The sequence below is a fragment of the Hemiscyllium ocellatum genome, chromosome 14 (assembly GCF_020745735.1).
Source record: "Hemiscyllium ocellatum isolate sHemOce1 chromosome 14, sHemOce1.pat.X.cur, whole genome shotgun sequence".
NCBI lineage: Eukaryota > Metazoa > Chordata > Chondrichthyes > Orectolobiformes > Hemiscylliidae > Hemiscyllium > Hemiscyllium ocellatum.
The window spans coordinates 57,677,302-57,698,955 of record NC_083414.1 but is presented as its reverse complement, the minus strand read 5'-3'; the positions used below and the strand labels follow the sequence as shown (position 1 = coordinate 57,698,955).

The 21,654-nt window shown below is 41.4% G+C and overlaps 1 protein-coding gene across 1 annotated transcript in view; it reads right to left on the bottom strand.

Annotated features, from left to right (window-relative positions):
* Positions 1–3,253: 3,253 nt before the first annotated feature.
* The window catches only part of LOC132822490 (protein bassoon-like), a 296,266-nt gene continuing 277,865 nt past the window's right edge, over positions 3,254–21,654 (bottom strand). The window contains exons 6-7 of the mRNA XM_060835867.1: positions 4,602–6,741; positions 3,254–4,200 (exon numbers count right to left, since the gene is read on the bottom strand). Of these exons, the coding sequence (XP_060691850.1) occupies positions 3,254–4,200; positions 4,602–6,741 (3,087 nt within the window). The remainder of the gene's footprint in view (positions 4,201–4,601; positions 6,742–21,654) is intronic.

The window sequence follows — 21,654 nt, the reverse complement described above, 5'->3', positions numbered from 1 at the left end:
GGGCTTCCCCTACCTCCTCAGACTCCACACACAAGTTTCCTATGCTATCCCTGATCGGCCCTACTCTTTCTTTGACCATTCTCTTATTCCTCACATAAGTGTAAAATGCCTTTGTGTTCTCCCTAATCCGTTCTGCCAAGCCTTTCTCCTGCCCCCTCCTGGCTCTCCTCAGACCATCTTTGAGCTCCTTCCTTGCCTGCCTGTAATCCTCTAGAGCTCAGCTTGACCCTAGCTTCCTCCACCTTATGTAAGCTACCTTCTTCCTTTTGACGAGAAGCTCCACCGCTCTCGTCATCCAAGGTTCCTTTATCTTACCCCTTCTTGCCTGTCTCAGAGGGACATATTTATTCATCACTTGCAACAACTGTTCCTTAAACAGTCTCCACATGTCTATAGTGCCTTTACCATGGAACAATTGTTCCCAGTCCATGCTTCCTAACTTATGTCTAATCGCATCATAGTTTCCTCTTCCCCAATTAAATACCCTCCCATTTTGCCTAAACCTCTCCTCCTCCATAGCTATGTAGAATGTGAGGCAGTTGTGGCCACTATCACCAAAACACTCTCCCACAAGATCTGATACTTGCCTCGGTTCGTTTCCAAGCACCAAATCTAGAATGGCCTCTCCCCTCGTCAGCCCGTCAATGTAATGAGTTAGGAAACCCTCCTGAACACACCTTACAACAACAGCTCCATTCAAATCTTCTGCTTGAAGGAGGTTCCAATCAATATTGGGAAAATTAAAGTCACCCATTACAACAACCCGACCACGTCCACACTTTTCCAAAATCTGCCGACCTATGCTTTCTTCAATCTCCCTGCTGCTATTGGGGGGGCCTGTAGTAAACCCCTAACGAAGTGACTGCTCCCTTGCTGTTCCTAATTTCCACCCATACTGACTCAGTAGGCAGATCTTCCTCGACAATGGAAGTTTCTGTAGCTGTGATACCCTCTCTGATTAGTGGTGCTACACCCCCCTCCCTGAGAATATTGTGGAGGCAGATTCAATGGTGGCTTGCAAAAGCAAATTCAACAACTCATTGGAGAAAGAATTAAAAAGAAACAATGAGTAAGACTAGCTAACCAGTTGTTACAGAGAGTCAGCATGGATGCAACACACCAACCACCTCCTTCTCCTCTAACTTTTATGAATCTATATCTCTTGCTTCCTTTTGCTGCTTAAGAGTGAAGTGATTGATGGTGTAGTGATGAAGTATTAAGTCTGTGAAAAGAGGGAGGCTGAATAATTTAAATATTTAGTGCATTTGGATCAGAAAACTATTAAGAGCAAGGAGCTAAGAGAACATGTTTGGTGCAGTTTAACTCTACTGTCAAGCAAGTTCAGGTAACAGATTTATTTAGACAGTTGCTTTTGTGCAGAAAAGATACATTCCTGACTTTACTTAATATGTATAATCCTAGCTTTAAAATCCATGCTCAGAAGAATTATATATCACCAAAGCACAACTTCAAACTAACAGTCATCATGCAACGTTCACTTGATTAAACCTCCAGACTACCTCATTCTGCACCAGATAAAGCAACCAATCACATTTATGTATTCTCATAGATAATGAATTAGGAAGGTAAAAGTATTGACGACATACCTAATTTATATTTTTTAGATGATGGAAAGTGGACTAAATAATTATGATTGGATTCAAACAGAAGCTAACATGCCACACAACCTTAAAAAAAGTAGAGGTTTTAATTATCAAGAAAAAATTGAGATTCTATAAATACAAATGTAGTTTTCGGGGTCGGAGAGGGTGTTTCAGAGTAACTATAGAATTTCTACATGATTTTAAAATGCAGTTATCCCTCATTTGGCTAGATGTAACTTTTCAAAAGGCTTTTAAACAGGGTTTGACGTATTAAAAGTGCGAAATTTTATTAATTTGATGATTGCTTAGAGAAGGCAATCTGGTTGGTGGGGGGGCTGCATTCCTCTACTATACATCCTTTGAGAGCAGAAGTTGCTAGGAATAACTTCTGAATGTCTACAATTACTCTGTGCATGTGGGGAAACTCCTAAAATTGCTGCTTCACCATCATTACATCTCTGAAATCCAGACCTAGGTATATGACCTTACATATCCAAATCAGCTCTATTCAGTAAAACCTAACTTTGATTTGGCTGCCACATTTAATTTATCAGTGAGTTGAATTTCTTTTTTTTTGGTAATAAAGTAATGAGAACTTGCTGTCAATGAAACTAATACAAGCAGAGAAATGTAGGAAATTTTACTTTGAAAAGGGAAAATAATGGATATGATTAAAGTTTATCTTAAAGACTGAGCCAAAGCTTTTTTTTGAAGCTTAATTAAAGGTGATGTTTTCAATTCCATACCTATGACCACAGCTATCTAGAAGGACAAACGTGGTAAAAAAACATGGAAACACCGCTGTCTGCAACCTCACCTCTCGGCCATTCACCATCCTTACTCAGAAATATATCGTCACTCCTTCAATGTCACTGGGTCAAAATCCTCCCTAGCAGCATTAAGTCTAAATATACAGCATATAGACTGTAGTGGTTCAAAAAAACAATTCACAACCACCTTCTCAAGGACAAGGGACGGACAATAAATTCTGAACCAGCCAGTGATGCCCACTATCTACAAAAAAATGAACAAATTACTTCCTTTAAATCTTTACACCTAAAAGTAATTTAAATTTTCACACTGAGAATCCAACCAAACTAGAACGAGTCAGACATGATACCGGAATTGAATTGACTGATATTTGTCACCAACAGCACTGATTAGCATGTGTCCCTCAGTCAGGGAAATGAACAGCTACTGTTTCTGTGAGCCTCATCAGTTCATACATCTCCCATCCAAGATTGGGCCTGATGTGATGCCTCCATGTTGTAATAACGTGGCAACACTCTATATCTGAAATGCTAAAGTTGGTGTGGTACAGGAAATCAGAGGAAAAATAGTGCCTGTAGTACACCATCACATTTATGGGAAAAGGGGGACAAAATGAAGGGAAAAAAAACATGTGGCATGATCCATCTTTGAAATACAGGGTGACCCCCATATCAGCAGGTCTGGTTACCACAGTTTAGTTACCCGTGGCTTACACGGCCCGAACATATAAAAGGAACGTTCCAGAACCAGAAAGCTACCGGGATAGGAGCGAACAAATGAATGGGTTCGCTCCTATCTGCAGTTTCAGGCTTCTACGGTAGGTCTTGGAACGTATCCCACGTGGGTATGGAGGGGATACTATTGTACCTTGAACGTGCTTAGCCCTGACAATTAGAGCCATGAGTAAAAATTACCATGGTGGTGGCAGGCCTTGTCTGTGGTTGTTGTGCCTGTGGCTGGCTCGGAGGCTGGTGTTGACCTGCTGGTTGCTGAAGACTCTGCTGCCGTGGTTGCTGTTGTTGTTGCTGAGGTTGCTGCTGCTGCTGCTGTTGTGGCTGTTGTTGTTGTTGCTGTGCCTGTTGCTGCTGTTGGGTTGGCCCTGGATGTTGCTGTTGTGACTGCTGAGCTTGTGGTTGCTGCACGTGCTTTGCCTGTTGCTGCAGTTGAGCTTGGCGTGGTTGCTGCTGCTGCTGCGCTGGTGTCGCTCTTTGCTGCGACGTTGCAGGCCGCGCCTGCTGTGATGGTGACTGCCGCACTTGCTGCTGCGAATGACTCCTCGATGATGGAGGCTGGCTGTGCTGAGACCGGCCTTGTTGCTGAGGAGATTCCGACTGCTTTCTAGCTGTGTGCTGCTGCTGTGAGTGCTTCTGTGGTCGCGACGGCTCAGCGTCCGAGTGATGCCCGGTTGATCGAGGCTGGGTCCACTCGGCAGAACCCAAGTGAGGATCCCGCTGAGATCTCTGCTCTGCCGGCTGGCCTCTCCTCTGCGAAGGCTGCTGGGAATATTGCCGCGACTCTTGGCGATGCTGCTCTTTCGGATGCTGCCTTGATGACTTGCGGGAAGGCTCGTCACCCGTGTGGCGCGAAGAGTGTCGGGCTGGCTCTCCGTACTGGTACGCAGACTGCTTCTGATGATCCTTTGAGGAGTATCGTGACTGTGAGCGCTCTGATTGTTGCCAGGTATCATCTGCTGGTGGCTCCTCATAGTTGTGGCGCGAGTGGTTTCGGTGACTGCGTCTCTGCGATGAAGACTGTCCACCGTAATGCCTGGAACGCTCCCTTGGCTTTTCGAACCAGTCTGTCTCCTCTTGGCCCAAGTGATAGGCTTCAAAAACCAAAAACACATTACAGTCACTCTGTTCTCCTGCTGTGCCTTGGTAACCATGCAAAAGGATCAGTGCAGGGAGCTTGCCACATGCAGGGAGCTCCAGGATAAGTTACGTGACAAACAGAATAAACCAACAAAACACATCACTGAACAAACATACTACCAACAGAAATAATGAGCTGCGCAGCATGCTAAAAGTGGTTTTAAAAAGTGCATACAAAAGGAGAAAGGCACATGCCAATCAATTAGGCTTTAACCTTGTAAGAATTAAGTCTGTTGCTATACATGCATATATTTACATTGTTGAAAAGCTGCTTTTTCTGTTGGAAACTTTGAATCAAACATGCTTTGTAAATGACCTGTCTTAAGTTGATGAGATCACCAGTGATGTTCGTTACCTTCGCTGTCAGAAACAGCACAGTGCATATCATCCATGACGTAACCATCGTCTTCTCTGTAGGTATGGCTACGTGATGTCTCTTTCACATCCTGAACATCGGGCAGGGAATGGCTGGAGCCAAATTGGGATCTACTATCTACAACATTTGGTGGGTGTGATTCTCGCGAGGTCCGTGCCCCATGCATCTGGTTTCCCATTGGGCTCAGAGGACTTTCCTCTTCAGATGCCTGGGATTTCATTGGAGCCCGGCCTCGACTATGGCCCATTCCCATCTTTTGAGACCTCTCCACTGTGTCTCTCTCGTAAGATTTACTCCTTGGACTTGCTGCCTCTTTGCCTGCTTTTTCCATTCCATACATTGAAGATGACCTTGATCTGTTGCCATTGCTGTATCCTCTCTCTGAATCGTCCATTGCTTCTCTACTAATGTGTCCAGAATATCTCTGCTGGTCATAAATATTTTTCTTCAGACCATACGTTATTTCATCCTGAAGCTTCTGCGCCCTAAGAATTACATTACTTCCTGCAGCTGAAGTCGTGACAGTATATGAAGCAAAATCAGATTCCACGTCTTTGGCTTCTTCTATCGGAGAAAACTTTGAAATTTTCTGTTCTATGTTTTGCTTTCTGTGTTTGCTGCGCTTGGCAGATACTACAGCAGGAGCCATTTGTTTTGATGAATGCTTTTGAGACCCATAAGACGAGTTGTGTTTGTCTGTGCGGGAGGAATGTCTGTGATTGTTATCTGCATAGTAATATCCACTTGAAGAATTTGATATTCTGTTATGGCTATCAGAATTCCTTTGGTATCCATTCTTCCCTCGATGGTCTGATACCTGGACGTCATACATGTCTTCCTCTGATTCATCATCTGCTTTATTGTAAGCATGTGTTCTAATGGAATTGGTTGGCTCTGGAAAGTTATTCTTTTCTTTAGCATGCCTTGAACTACTATGTTGAGTGGGCTGATCTACTTTCTGGCTTTCTGATGCTGAGGTATTCTCTTTGGTCAATTCACTGATATCATCAATCATAACATAATTACGAGAAACATTGTGCTCTAGGTTTGTATACAGAGAGTCCGCTGAATAGTTAGTTGAAGGACTTTCTATTGCATTTCCACTATCAGCAACTCTCACCTCTGCATTCTTATACTGGTCATAACTGTTACTCATCGTTGTGGATGCGTAAATTTTCTCTGTTGGAGTAGCAGAAATAATTGCATTTGGATTACCAATTACTTCATAATTGGTGGGTATTTTCTGTTCAAGATCTGCTAATGATGTCTGCCGAGGTTTCTGATGTTGTGACAAGATGTTTTCCTGTTGCTGATACTGAGCATTATGGCCAGACTGAAACGAAGCCTGATTTGCATAAGTGCTAGGAGCTTGGTATTGATGAGATGGTTGAAGTCCAGGTACATTCTGTAAACTGCTGTCAGTCTGGTAGTTTGTGTTCTGGGGATATGCATGTGGCTGACAAGTGTTTTGAGAATGTAAAGTGGAGTGAGACTGAAGATTGCTTTGTGATTGGTAACTGTTGGGAACTGGGTAATGGGATGGCTGATAGCCTGCAGTTTGGTAATTTGTCAAACCCTGAGGAGTGGTCTGTGACGGAGGGTACTGTGATGATGTGGTTGGGTGCTGTGCCATTGAGAATTCAGAATATTGATTAACTGGGGCAGTTTGTGGCCTGGCTAAGACATTGTTGCTATTATATGAAGGTATTCGGATATTATTGACTTCACTGTCTGACATATAATCTCTGTCTTCTCCCAAGCCTCGTACATATCCCACATCTCGCTTCGTCGGTTCTTTGACAAAGGTTTCTTTTCTACGATTAATTCCCAGTTCTATGTAGCGGAGCTTAGCATCAATTTCCTTTTCTTCTTCATCGAGCTCTGCCTGTTTCTTCTGGAGTTTGTTTGATTCTTGCTCCACTTTCTCCAGCTCATGGCTGATATCCTTAAGGAGTCTATCACGAGTGACTTGGTCGGGTAGAGTTCCCCGTTTCCGGGAAAGGGAGGTTCCAAACAGCTGTGGATGAAGTTGTGCACTGCCATGTATGATTTCTTCAGGTGGAGGACTGGGCAGGGTCCTTTTCACTTTCTTCATAGTGCTCTGCTGCAAATTTCCAATCTGAGAAAACAAAATTGTATATTTTCAATACTATTGTGTGTACATCATGTCATTTTGTGATTTTCTATGAATTACTTACTTTCTCAACAGTACAAAAATACACAAGAGATCCTCCCAAACCCAATACAATTACCTCATTGAATTAGCCTTGATTAGCAGGCAAGGTAAACTATTTCATTTGGACTTACCCTATAAGCGCACAACATAGTCTGTTTGCAGCTTTAAGTGAGACCACCAAACTAAATTGTAAGTATTAGTATATTCTAGAAGGTTTGGAAACACACTCCCTCATTGCGGACTCAACCATAAAAATATGAAAGAGAAACATTTCCAGCCTGTCACATCGGTGAAAACATTTGGTAACTCATAAATCTCAAGCCAGAAAATGAGATCAGATGTGATGATATTATGGCTTTAAGGGGTGTATTTTGTCCTTTTTTTTATGGAGAGAGATTGAGACAGAGGTGCTGTAATAAGGGCTTTTAGAGGATAAGAGTTTCCTGGGTGTGGAAGACATCACTGGGGTGGTTTATAGAAGGTGTGTAAGGCACAGCTTTTGGAATTGGCAGACAGGTTGGAATTGGTGTTGCCTTTGTCTGTGTAAAAAGGGGAGGGAATTGCAGCAAAAGCTCAACATGCACCTTTGCCAGATATCAGAAACAGAATCTTTGGCGAAATTTCAGTTGCAAATGAAACAGTTTGAATTAGACGCTTTGGCAAAGAAGAAGAAAGGCAAAAGCAAGAGAAAAAGAAAAGAAAATGAAATGGTTTTCATTCCAATTTAAATTATTGAAACAGAAGGAAAACAGAAAAAGAGAGAGAAGAAAGGGAGAAAGAGAATTTCTGAACTTTGGAAGTTGGAACTACCAGTTGGAAGTTGAATTAAAATGGTGCAGGTAGAGGGAAAAGGTAAGAGTAGTGATGAGGACAGTAATGGAGAGCAATCCCATTGTAGCCAAAGGCCTGGTGGGGATCTGTTTCAATATGATAGAGCTAGTGAGGTATCTGCACCACTATCACAGGAGGTTTCTGGGGAGTATGAATAAGTGAAAAGTGCCATTTTAAATGCAAATGAGCTAATGGCCAGAAGCCTACAGACGTTTTTAGGAATGTAATGAGGGAACCTGGTGAAACATATCTTAGTTTGAAATCAACTATTTTTAATCCAATTGATAGGTGAATAACGACATTGAAAATGCAAAGATTATTATTTTGGAGTAGTTCAAAAATTTACTTCCTTAAGATTGAGAACTTCAAGTGGAAGAGCAGAGTGTTAAGACTGCAAGACTAGCAGCAGAAATGGTAGATGGTTATGAGTTGGTTCATAAATCAAAGTTTGGCATCTGACATCAATTTCAACCCATGAGGGGTAGAAACTGGGCAAAGAGAAATCCTCAGCTGCGAAGAAAAAGGAGATCTCATTGAAGGTAGTAAAGATCATTTACCACAGGCTAAAGAGAAAACCCATGAGGAAGAAAGAAAAGTGTAAGGATAAAGTGTACTTTGCTTCAAGCCTGGTAGTTTGGCCTGTAAAAGTAGTAAAAAAAAGTTTGGGTCTAGGCTATCTTCTTCACATATTTTGAGGAGGTTTGGTCTGGTCCATAACACAAAGATGCATTGAAATGTCAATAAAGATTCAAAAATATGGAAATATTGTACCTTAATCTTACATAATTATCAAGCACATTAGAAACAAACTAAACCTGGAGTTAGCTGGAGGCACATCCATGAGCCATGTCAATAAATGTGAAGCTGGAAAAGCACAACAAGTCAGAAGTGTCAAGGAGCAGCAAAACCAAGGTTGAAACGTTGGCTTTCCTGCTCCTCAGATGCTGTTTGATCTGCTGTGCTTTTGCAGCTTTACATCTATTGACTCTAACTTGCAGCATCTACAGTCCTTACTGTCTCCAAGTCCATGATCCATGTGCTCAGACCAGAAATTGTATTGTCTGGCTGTTTTCTACAAACTATTTGGTTCAGAAATGGAGACAAAGTGCAATTCTGAAATTTGACTTTCAAATCATTAAAGTCTCCCTTATTAGGGTATGAGCAGGATTAGGCCTTTTACTCCAGTAAGCCTGTTCTGCAATTTAACTAGATCGTAGCTCATCTGCTACCTCAGTGTCATCTTCCTCCACCATCTCCTCATTGATCATTGATATTGGGTATTGATTTGAACAGGTTTTCCTTTGCAGTGCAAAAGCAGTTCTATTTTTATCTCTGGTTTGCAATTTTCTCAATACTGAAGATTTAATTATTACAAATATCAATATCATAGAACATAAAACATTACAGCGCAGTACAGGCCCTTCAGCCCTCTATGTTCCCATCACTGTCAAGCATCCCTACTACTACCGGAAATGATTCATACTGTATGAATAATACCCAAGGTGGTGATTCACTGTGAGGAACACCCACAGTGCTTTATCCATCACATATGCCCAGCTGAGATGCCTCAACCATATCACCAGAATCCAGAACTGAAACTCACAGAAATCTACTAAAGCAAGAGGACAGCATTAGAAAAAAAGAGTACAGTAAATACGGACACATTTTCAGTATGTGATGGCTCCTGTAAGGTACAGTCAGAATTTTAAAGGAAATAGAAGATATTATGAATACTCTAGAGCCATACGTTTTACAAAGAATTAGATTTAGAATTGTCCCTCTAAATTTCAAAATTGTAAATTATTTCAAAAAGCAAATTATAATCTAACAGCTGCATTCAGAAAATACTGTGTTTGAGTGTGTGACTGAGGACATGGGTAATTTGAGCTGATTGGAAATAGCCAACAAGAATTATAAAGGGTAGGTCATGTCAAAAGACTTAATTGAATTTTTTGAGCGATAAACTTAAATAGTAGACTGTGTAATATGAATTTCATAGAACATTATGGCACAGAACAGGCTCTTTGGCCCTTGATGTTGCACCAACCTGTGAACTAATCTAAGCCCATTACCCCAGACCATCCCATCATCATCCATATGCTCAGCCAAGGACTGTCTAAATGCATTTAATGTGGCTGAGTTAACTACATTGGCAGGCAGGGCATTCCATCCCTTACCAATCTGAGTGAAGAACCTGCCTCTAACATCTGAATTAAATCTATCCCCCCTCAATTTGCAGCTATGCCTTTTTGTACAAGCAGATGTCATCATCCTAGTAAAAAGACTCTCACTGTCCACCCTCTATAATCCTCTGATCATTTTGTATGTCGCCTCTTAGCGTCCTTCTCTTCAATGAGAACAGACCCAAGTCCTTAGCCTTTCCTCATAAGGCCTTTGCTTCAGACCAGGCAACATAGAGTCATAGAGTTATAGGGATGTACAGCATGGAAACAGACCCTTGAGTCCAACTCGTCCATGCCGACCAGATATCCCAACCCAATCTAGTCCCACTTGCCAGCACCCGGCCCATATCCCTCCAAACCCTTCCTATTCATATACCCATCCAAATGCCTCTTAAATGTTACAATTGTACCAGGCTCCACCGCTTCTTCTGGCAGCTCATTCCATATACGTACCACTCTGTGCCAAAGCGTTGCCCCTTAGGTCTCTTTTACATCTTTCCCCTCTCAGCCTAAACCTATACCCTCTAGTTCTGGACTCCCTGACCCCAGGAAAAATCTATTTGTCTATTTATCATATCCATGCCCCTCATAATTTTGTAAACCTCTATAAGGTCACCCCTTAGCCTCCGATGCTCCAGGGAAAACAGCCCCAGCCTGTTTAGCTCCTCCCTATAGCTCAAATCCTTCAACCCTGGCAACATCCTTGTAAATCTTTTCTGAAGCCTTTCAAGTTTCATAATATCTTTCCGATAGGAAGGAGACCAGAATTGTATGCGATATTCCAACAGTGGCTTAACCAATGTCCTGTACAGCCACAACATGACCTCCCAACTCCTGTACTCAGTAGTCTGACCAATAAAGGAAAGCATACCAAACGCTTTCTTCACTATCCTATTTACCTGCGACTCCACTTTCAAGGAGCTATGAACCTGCACTCCAAGGTCTCTTTGTTCAGCAACACTCCCTAGGACCTTACCATTAAGTGTATAAGTACTACTAAGATTTGCTTTCCCAAAATGCAACACCTCACATTTATCTGAATTAAACTCCATCTGCCACTTCTCAATCCATTGGCCCATCTGGTCAAGATCCAGTTGTAATCTGAGGCAACCCTCTTCGCTGTCCACAACATCTCCAATTTTGGTATCATCTGCAAACTTACTAACTGTACCTGTTATACTCGCATCCAAATCATTTACATAAATTACAAAAAGTAATGGACCCAGCACCGATCCTTGTGGCACTCCACTGGTCACAGGCCTCCAGTCTGAAAAACAACCCTCCACACCACCCTCTGTTGTCTACCTTTGAGCTAGTTCCGTACCCAAATGGCTAGTTCTCCCTGTATTCCGTGAGATCTAACCTTGCTAATCAGTCTCCCATGAGGAATCTTGTCAAACGCCTTACTGAAGTCCATGTAGATCACATCTACTACTTTGCCTTCATCAATCCTCTTTGTTACTTCTTCAAAATACTCAATCAAGTTTATGAGACATGATTTCCCATGCACAATGCCATGTTGACGATCCCTAATCAGTCCTTGCCTTTCCAAATACATGTACATCCTCTACCTCAGGATTCCCTACAATACTTGCCCACCACCGACATCAGGTTCACTGGTCTATAGTTCCCTGGCTTGTCTTTACCACCCTTCTTAAACAGTGGCACCATGTTAGCCAACCTTCAGTCTTCTGGACCTCAACTGTGATTATTGATGATACAAATATCTCAGCAATCACTTCTCTAGCTTCCCACAGAGTTCTAGGGTACACCTGATCATCCCAGTATATCACCTCTGCATCTTTTCCAATGCTTCCACATTCTTCCCAAAATATGGCAATCAGAACCATCCACAATATTCAACGTGAGACCACACTAGACTTTTGTATTGTTGCAGCACAACATCATGGTTCTGGAACGCAATCCCTCTGCCAATAAATCCTAACACACTGTATGCCTTCTTAGCAGCACTTTCCAGCTGGGTAGCAACTTTCAGGGACCTATGTACATGGACATCAAGATCCCTCTGCTCATCCACACTGCCAAGAATCTTTCTATTGACTGAGTATTCTGCCTTCCTGTTAGTCTTCCCAAAGTGAATCACCTCACAGTTGTCTGCATTGAATTCCATTTGTCACCCTTCAGCCCAGTTCTGCAGTTTATCCAAGTTTCCCTGCAACACTCTTCCACACTGTCCACCACTCCACTGACTTTAGTATCATCTGCAAACTTACTAACCCATCGGCCTATGCCTGCGTCCAAGTCATTTGTAAAAATGACAAACAGCAATGTCCCAAAACAAATCCTTGTGGCATACCACTAGGAACCGAACTCCAGGCCGAATATTTTCCAACAATCTCTACTCGTTGCCTTCTTACAGAAAGCCAGTTTCTAATCCAAACTGCTAAATCACCTTCAATCCCATGCCTCTGCATTTTTTCCAGTAGCCTATCATGTTGAACCTTTTCAAAGGCTTTGCTGAAGTCCATGTACAGCATGTCAACTTCCCTACCCTCATCTACATGCTTGGTCACCTTCTCAAAAATCTCAATGAGGTTTGTGAGACACGACCTGCCCTTGACGAATCCATGTTGACTATTTCCAATCAAGTTGTTGCTTGCGAGATGATTATAAATCCTATCACTTACAATCCTTTCCAAAACTTTTCCTACAATAGGTGTAAGGCTCACTGGTCTATAATTACTGGGTTATCTCTACTGCCCTTCTTGAACAAGGGCACAACATTTGCAATCCTCCATCCTCTGGTACTAAGCCTGTCGACAATGATGACTCAAAGATCAAGGCCGAAGGCTCAACCATCTCCTCTCAGCTTCCCAGAGAATTTTTGAAAAAATCCAATCCGGTCCAAGGGACTTTTCTACTTTCATACCTTCTAGAATTGATTACACCTCCTCCTTACTAACCTCAATCCTTTCAAGTCAAATACCCCGTATCTCAGTCTTCTCCTCTACACTATTATCTTTTTTCTGAGTGAAAACAGATGAGAAATACGTTTAGCACCTCTCCGATCTCCACAGGGTTCACACACAACTTCACACTTCTGTCTTTGACAGGCCCTATTCCTACCCTCGTCATCCTTTATTCCTCACATATCTATGGAAAGCTTCAGGGTTCTCCTTTATTCTACCTGCTAAAGACTGCTCATCTCCCCTCCTTGTTCTTCTTAATTCTCTCTGTAAATCCTTCCTAGCTAATCTGTAACTCTCCATTGCCTCATCTGAACCATCTCGCCTCAACGTTACACAAGCCTCCCTCTTCCGCTTAACAAGAGATACAATTTCTTTAGTAAACCATGGTTCCCTTACCTTTAATGTCCTCCTTGTCTGACAAGGACATACTTATCAAAGATATGCAATATCTGTTCCTTAAATCAGCTCCACATTTTGATTGCCCCCATCCCCTGAATTTTGCTGCCCCATTCTATGCCTCCTAAGTCTTGCCTAATCGCATCATAATTGCCCTTGTCCCATCTATAAGTCTTTACCTGTGGCATGTACATATCCCTTTCAATCGCTAAACTAAATGTAACCAAATTACGGTCATTCTCTCCAAAGTGCTCATCTACCACTAAACCAAAAACCTGGCCTATTTCATTACCAAATACCAGATCCAATGTGGCCTCCCCTCTTGTCGGTCCTTCGACATACTGTGTCAGGAAACCCTCCTGCACACATTGAACAAAAACTGATCCATCCAATGTACTAGAGTTAAAGCACTTCCATTCAATGTTGGGGAAGTTAAAGTCCCCCATAATGGCACCCTGTTCCTTTCACTCCTGCCCAGAATCGATTTGCCAATCCTTTCCTCCACATCCCTGGAACTTTGCAGAGTCTTTTAAAAAACTCCCAGCAGTGTGACCTCTCCTTTGCTGTTTCTAACCTCAGCCCATGCCACCTCAGTAGACGAGTGCTCGTCACAAGTTCTTTCAGCCACCGTTATACTGTCCTTCACTAACAAAGCCAAACCTTCCCTTCTCTTACCACCTTCCCTGATCTTAATGAAAGATCTAAACCCTCCTGACATCCTGCAACATCCATTCCTGACCTTGTTCTATTTATGTCTCAGTAATGGCCACAACATCGAAGTCCCAGGTACCTATCTTATTGCATATACTTCTGGTATTGAAGTAGATGCACTTCAAACCAGCTTGCTGTCTGCCAGCACGTTCCTGTGACCATGAAATCCTGTCCATATCCTCCCTACTCTCATCCACCTGTGTACTAGAACTACACCTCAGGTTCCCATTCCCCTGCTGAGCTAGTTTATACCCACCGGAATAGCACTAGCAAGTTTCCCACCAAGGATATTAGTACCCCTTTGGGTTCAAGTGAAAACTGTCTTGTTTGTAGAGATCCCACCTTTTCCAGAATGAGCTCCAATTATCCATAAACCTGAAACCCTCCCTTCTGCACTATCCCTGCAGCCAAATGTTCAGCTGATATCCCCCCCTGTTCTTTACCTCGTTATCACGTGGGCGCGGGTAACAAACCAGAGATAACAACTCTGTTTGTTCTTGCTCTCAGCTTCCACCTTAGCTCCCTGAAATTCTGCCTTACATTCCTATCCCTCTTTCTACCTATGTCATTGGTACCTATGTGGACCATGACTTGGGGCTGGTCACCCTCTCCCTTCAGGACTCCAAAGACACGATCTGAGACATCACAGACCATGGCACCTGGTAGGCAACAAACCAACCACGAGTCTCTTTCATTCCGAACAAACCTTCTATCTGACCCTTTCACTATTGAGTCTCCAATGACTAACACTTTCCTCCAGTCCCCCCATGCCTTCTGTGCAACAGGGATAGACTCTGTGCCCCAGACCATGTCCCTGATAAGGCATCCCCTAACAGTATCCAAAATAGTATCCTTATTTTTCAGGGAAACGACCACAGGTGATCCCTGTACTGACTGCTTTTTCCCCCTTCTAATAGTTACCCAGCTTCCTTCGTGCCTAGGAGTAATTTCCAAAATACATTTGACAGAGTTCCACAGAAGAGACTGTAAACTTTAATTAAAGGTGATAAAGTTAAAGACAATAAAATCAAGACAAATTATTAACCTGGATAGTAAATTTGCAAAGCAATATACAGACAACAGAGAGAATGGCTAATAGACATATATTCAAATTGGAAGGAAGAAATTCATGGTGTCCCACAAGGATCCAGCTGGTGATTCAATTATTCATTACACATAATCTGACAGATCAAATAAATTAGCTGATGACTCAAAGATAGGCAGCATTCTAAGCAACGTAGTCAGGAGTGTGAAAGAGATCTTGATGAACTAACTAACTGAGCAAAACTGTGCCTGGTGAATTTCTGCATAGTTAAGTGTAAGACCATCTATTTTGTCTAGGAAAGGCACTTCCAAATATTTAACAATATCACAGAATTGTTGTCGCACAGAAGGAGGCCATTTGACCCTTTGTGCCTATATCAGCTCTTTAAATATATATCATTACCTTGTGCCAATTTCCTGCTTTTTCCCCATATCCTTGCACACTATTTCTATCCAAATAATAATCCAACAGCCTCTTGAATGCCTCAATTGAATCTGTCTCCACCCCATTTCCAAGCTGTATATTCCATGTCCTAGCTACTTGCTGAATGAAAAAAGGTTTTCCTTCATATCATCCTTGCTTCTTTTGCACTTTGTTTTACAACTGTACCTTCTCATTCTTGTTGCTTTTGCAAATGGGAATAGCTTATCCCAATCTACCCTACGCAGCCTGCTCATGATTTCAAAAACCTCTGTCAAACTTCCTCTCAGCCTTCTTCCCTTCAAGGAGAACTACCTCAACTTCTTAAACCCAACCTCATAAATGTAATTTCATATTTCTGGAACCATTCTTATAAATCATTTCTGTACTCTCTCCAATGCATTCACATCTTTCCTATAATGTGGCACCTACAACTGTACACAATACTCCAGCTGACGTCGAAAAAAAGTGCCTTGTACAAGTTCAGTATCAATTTGCTTTTGCATTTTATGCCCCTATTAATAAAGCTGGATGTTTTATCAACTCCTCTCTCCGCTTGTTCCAAAACATTTCAGTGATCACTGTATATACGTTACTGTAGTGAAATAGTTAAGTAGTAATAATAGTTCAAAAACAACTGAAAACCTCTTGAAATTTTTGACTTTACAAACCACAAATTATAAAGGGGGGAGGATTTTGCATACCTTTAGAAATTATTGGTCAGACAGATATGCTGTGCATGATCCTAGGCATTACACATTAGTTACAGTCATAGAGATGTACAGCACAAAACAGACCTTTCAGTCCAACTCGCCCATGCTGACCAGATATCCCACCCCAATCTTGTCCCACTTGTCAGCACCTGGTTAACCAGAATGTAACCAGAGCTCCAAGGCTTAAATTACTTGGAGAAATTAACCAGGATAATCTTGCATCCCTTCTCATGTAGAAGCATAAGGAATGTTTTGACTGAGATTTTTAAATATGTTGAAAGGGATCGATAGGACAAATAGAGAAACAGTTTGTTTTTAAAAAAAATCATTCCGACATGTGACCGCCACTAACTAGGCTAATATTTATTGCCGAGAGGGTAGTTAGAGTCAACCACATTGCCGGGGGTCTAAAATCACATGTAGGCCAGACCAGATAAGGATGGAAGATTTGCTTTGCTAAAAAGGGCATTATTGAACCAGATAGGTTTTTCCCTGACAATCGACAATGGTTTAGTGGTCATCATTAGTCTCTTAGTTCTTATGTAATTCAAATTCCACCATCTGCCATGGCAGGATGCAAACCCAAATCCCTAGAAAATGCCTAGGTTTCCGGATTAATAGTTTAGCGATAATACTGCTAGGCCACCACCTACCCTTCTACCGATGGTGGATCAGTCAAGGACAAGGGAATGCAAAATCAGAACTATGACAATCAGCTTAGGAAACCCTTCTTCATGCAAATGGTGATGGAAGCACAGAAATCTCAGACATACAGCAGAATCTTCACAGCCCCTGAAAGATGTGGGCAATAGTAGAAACATTGGGAGAATTGTGTCAGATGACCAACAAGGAGCTTCCCAAAAAAGTTCCATGTTCCAGCAAAGTGTTGAATCACTATTGAGCTGCAACAGGCCTACTTTAATGGATTAGCATGCATTAGTGTGTCAACTCATCTCATTTACATGCAGTTTCCCACTCTCACCCACTAGATAGGATCCAGATGGTGACAATTCCCAACATAAAAGTCAGAGCAGTGGCTTCGCAATTCAAACTTGCCACTTCCTTCTCTGGCTCTCCATCCCATGGCAGGTTCAATGGGTAGTAACTGCACTCAGACCTTCCAGGTCCACTGGGCAAAGCAGAAATGCTAACTTCCCTCTGCCTGACCTCATCTCAAAAGCAGCCAACATAATCAAAGACCTTTCCCACCATGTTGGAATCTCTTCCACCTTCTTCCATCAAGCAGATGATATAAAAGTTTCTATTCCCACATACAGATTCAAGAACAGCTTCTTCCCTGCTGTCATCTTTAATGTTAATGTTGTTCTCCTTCTGCACTTTCTCCACAGCTGTAACAATGTACCCTGCCCTCTGTTCTGTTCCCCTGATGCACTTGTACAGTATGATCTGCCTGTAACGAACGTAAGATAACACTTTTCACTGTACGTCAGTATACATGACAGTAATAAATCAAATCAAATCAAACGAGTGGTGCAATTGACAGGAACCGTGTAGGATAGCCATGGACTGCCAGCATTTAGCCAGGAGCACATCTGGGCTACAACAATGTAGCTGGTGCCAGAAATCAGAGGAGTTCCAAGCAGTGGTAAGTACTTCTGCCTGCGGCAACTGGGAGAATCCAACATGTATACTGGCATTGGGAGTGACGTAGAGGTAATGAGGTAGGTTTGGGAAGTTGGCATATGAAACCTTATTGGTGCTCGCAGAGAAAGACTCTTTATGATACTCACCAAAACTGACACAGCTCAGCTCTGGTAAATTTCAACTCTTGAGAACACTCATCCATGAGGAACTTATGGAATGCGCATTCACATCATATGGAGAATAGCTGGCAAAGCACTATACAATTGTGTTTTGCGCTTTTCTCTACTCCTATTTCAAAGGCACTGAAAGATCAGGGGAGCAGAATTTGTGTGACAAGGCTCTACAGTATCTCAGCCATGTAGCCATTCCTAACATATGAATTCTTTAAACACGTCATAGTGCAATGGCTGTAATTCAACTGAAAAATTGCATTTTATTATAGGAAATGCAAGAATACTCTTGCACTTGGAAGGTTTTCCTGACCTTTCATTCCCAGACAAGTGATGATGAAATTACTTGTTATGCTCCATCTCTTGTTCTGACGAAGATAAAATCAAGGCACATGGGGATACCATTTGGCTTACTTAAGTAACTATCTTTACTACAGATAGCTCAATGCGATAAAAGAGCACCATTTACCAGCACATTGGAATAGCTGTCCATTGAAGATTTATCAAGATAACTTTTTCAGCTATCAAATTATATAAACAAATAAAAATGTAGAAAAGATTCAAGGGATATTATGAAATCAAGTAATCTTAATTTGAGATGTTTTGTAAAACTATCCAAAATTCATTAGAATCTGTCTATGTAGTCCTGTCTAGGGATGAATAAACACCTCTTTTTAGATTGTTATATGACTTTTCATTATTGATGCAGCAGCTTTAAGCAGCAAGAATGCACTCTCCACCATATACACAGTGTCATTACAAATATCATAAAATATTATAGTGAAGGGGTTGCATTATAGTGAGATATTTAGGCAATTTTTCACTCAGACAAAGAGTCATAAAAACAGCATACCCTTCACTGAAGGCACATTGCAGACAGGCATTACATATCAATGACCAAGTCATAAACAATTGTAATCACTTTATAGTGAGAGAATGTTAGATGTGTTAAAATTTTTCCACATTAGTAAGGGACCAATAAAGACATTTTCAGTGAGGGAAAGTATCATTTCATAGCTATACCAAGGGAACAACAAATTACATTTTTACTGGAAAGATGCACATATTTGATGGCCATATAGAAAAAGTCGCCATCAGCGGCAGTTTTTATTTTATTCTTTCATAGGACCTGAGCATTACTGGCAAGGCCAACCTTTGTTGCTCATCCCCAAGCGGCATTAAGGAGGTGGTGGTGAGCTACCTTCTTGAATTGCTGTGGTTCATGTGGTGTAGGTACAGCTACTATATGAGGGAGGGACTTCCAGGATTTTGATCCTGCAAAAGTGACAGAACAGTGAAATAGTCAAAATGCTGTGTGACTTGAAGGGAAATATGCATGTCTGCTGCCCTTGATCCCTGAACTGCTTATGGGTTGAGAAACGAGATTTGGTGAGTTGTTGCAATGTATCTTGAAGATGGTATAACTACTGCGACGGTGCACTGGTGGTGGAGGGAGTGAATGTTTATCAGGCTGGATGGAGTGCTGATCAAGTGGCTGCTACATCCTATGTTGCATTTAGCAAGAAGCACAAGTATTTTGGAAGGCAAATTTGTTTTTTTTGTAATCTCCATGCAGTACAAAATATTATATGCAATGATCAAGTCAATGTAATTACTGACAACTTTGCTTTTTGATTAAACCTTCAGTCGTAAGTGATGAAAAATCCTGTTCAAATGAAAATTCTTTAAGTCAAGAATAGCACTTTAATTGGACTTTAATTTTTAAAATCAATTTCTTCACTTCCTTTCACTTTTAGTAATACAGTTCTCTCTTTCTTTAATACTCTTCCTGTAATGCAATCTCTCAAAAACTTAAATGAAAGGTTCAAATGACAAAGCTGGCCTCTAATGATCCTGAACCATCCAAGAACTGACGGTATCAGCATAGTCCACTTTCTTTTATACCTTTGCTTTGTGGACTGCCTCTTCTGCAAGCAATTTGTGATCAGCAACTTGCCTTGACAGATCTAGGGAATGTAGTTTTTCTCCTAGATTCCATACATATAAACATATAGCCCACTGGGCCGCTAACTGGACTGAGTGAGGTTGGCATTTGTTAAAGCCTAACACAGGTAAAATAAGTGAAAACATTCAATGCAAATGTGTATGAGTGTGTAATTAGTGGTGTATTCTCACCAACTATACATGCTTTGAAGTAATGCATGTTAACAAAAAAAAGACTATTCTTGGCTTATTGTGACATTGGAAGTTAAGAAAAAAAAAGCATGCTAACATAGAATGGAGATTAATGTTCAGTCATTAGAATCAAGATAATATAATTCAATTAGACTTTGTTCAGATAACAACAAATTCTAACATGCTCTTCTGATGGCTAGCACAAGCATTATAAACAAAAATAAAAATTGCGGGAAAAGCTCAGCAGGTCTGGCAGAATTTGTAGAGAGAAGTCAGAAACATTTTGGGTCAAGTGACTCTTCCTCAGAGCTCAAGTATTATAAACAGTTGCAAAGAAAGCAGACTCCTCAACACAAATTAATGAGGTAAAGAAAATGCATAAACCTAACTGAGCATATGATATTTAAAGTATCCACATTCACACAGTTCCTCTCCATGTTTCTGCCAGCTGAATATGTGTTAAGAAAATTGCAATTCTCAAAAGATGTGAGAATGAAAATTGTTTTAAAGAAAGCAAATAATGAAACTTGACAGTACTTCTGACAATAACGATGTCCAAACATTGGAAATGGCATAATCGCTTACCAATTATTTCAATTAATTGAATAATGTGGAACTAAGTCAGAAAAATTTAAAGTTTATTTTAAGTATTGTTAGGTTAGTTGATCTCTGCCAGGGTCAGTATAAGTTCTTAGTGACCCTAAGTGAATTGAAGAAATAAAAATTTCAGTGTTTATATCTGGATGTCAGTGAAGCCATGACCTAACTTACAGTTTATTAATCTTATTGCAACCTGTATTTGTACAAGGAGAGTCACATCTGGAATATTATGTACAGTTATGGTCACCACACCATTATTTAATAAAGGTTGTCAGGAAAAACAGAGAACTACAGATAGGTGAGCCTTCCATCAGTGGTGGGAAAGTTGTTGGAGGGAATTCTGAGGGATAGGATTTGTGTATGTTTGGGGAAGCAAGGACTGTTTAGGGATAGTCAGCGTGGCTTTGTGTGTGGGAAACTGTGTCTCACTAACACGATTGAGTTTTTTGAAGAGGTGACAAAGAAGATCAATGAAGGCAGAGCAGTAGATGTTGTCTGTGCAGACCTTTCTGATGAAGGGTTTATGCACGAAGCTTTGATTCTCCTACTCCTTGGATGCTGCCTGACCTGCTGTGCTTTTCCATACTCTTGACTCTTACCTCCAGCATTTGCAATCCTCCCTTTCTCCTATGTGGACTTCAGCATTGTAGACTGAATTAGATCACATTGGATTAAGGGGGAGCTAGCCAACCAGCTTGAAGACTAGAGACACGGTAGTGGTGGAGGGTTATAGAGCTCTGGAAGCCTGTGTCCAATGGTGTGCCCAAGGATCAGTGCTGGGTCCACTGCTTTTCATCATTTAAATAAATTATTTGGATGCAATGATAGGAGATTTGGTTATGTTTGCAGATGGTATAGTGGACAGTGAAGAAGATTACCTCAGAGTACAATGTGACCTTGATCAAATGGACCAATGGTCCGAGAAGTGGCAGATGAAGTTTAATTTAAACAAATATGAGGTGTTGAATTTTGGTAAGGCAAACCAGGAAAGGACTTACGCAGTTAATGATAGGGCTCCGGCAAGTGTTGCCAAATAAAGAGGCCTAGGGGTGCAGGCGCATAGTTCCTTGAAAGTGGAGTCACAGGTAAACAGGGTGGAGAAGAAGGTGTTTGACA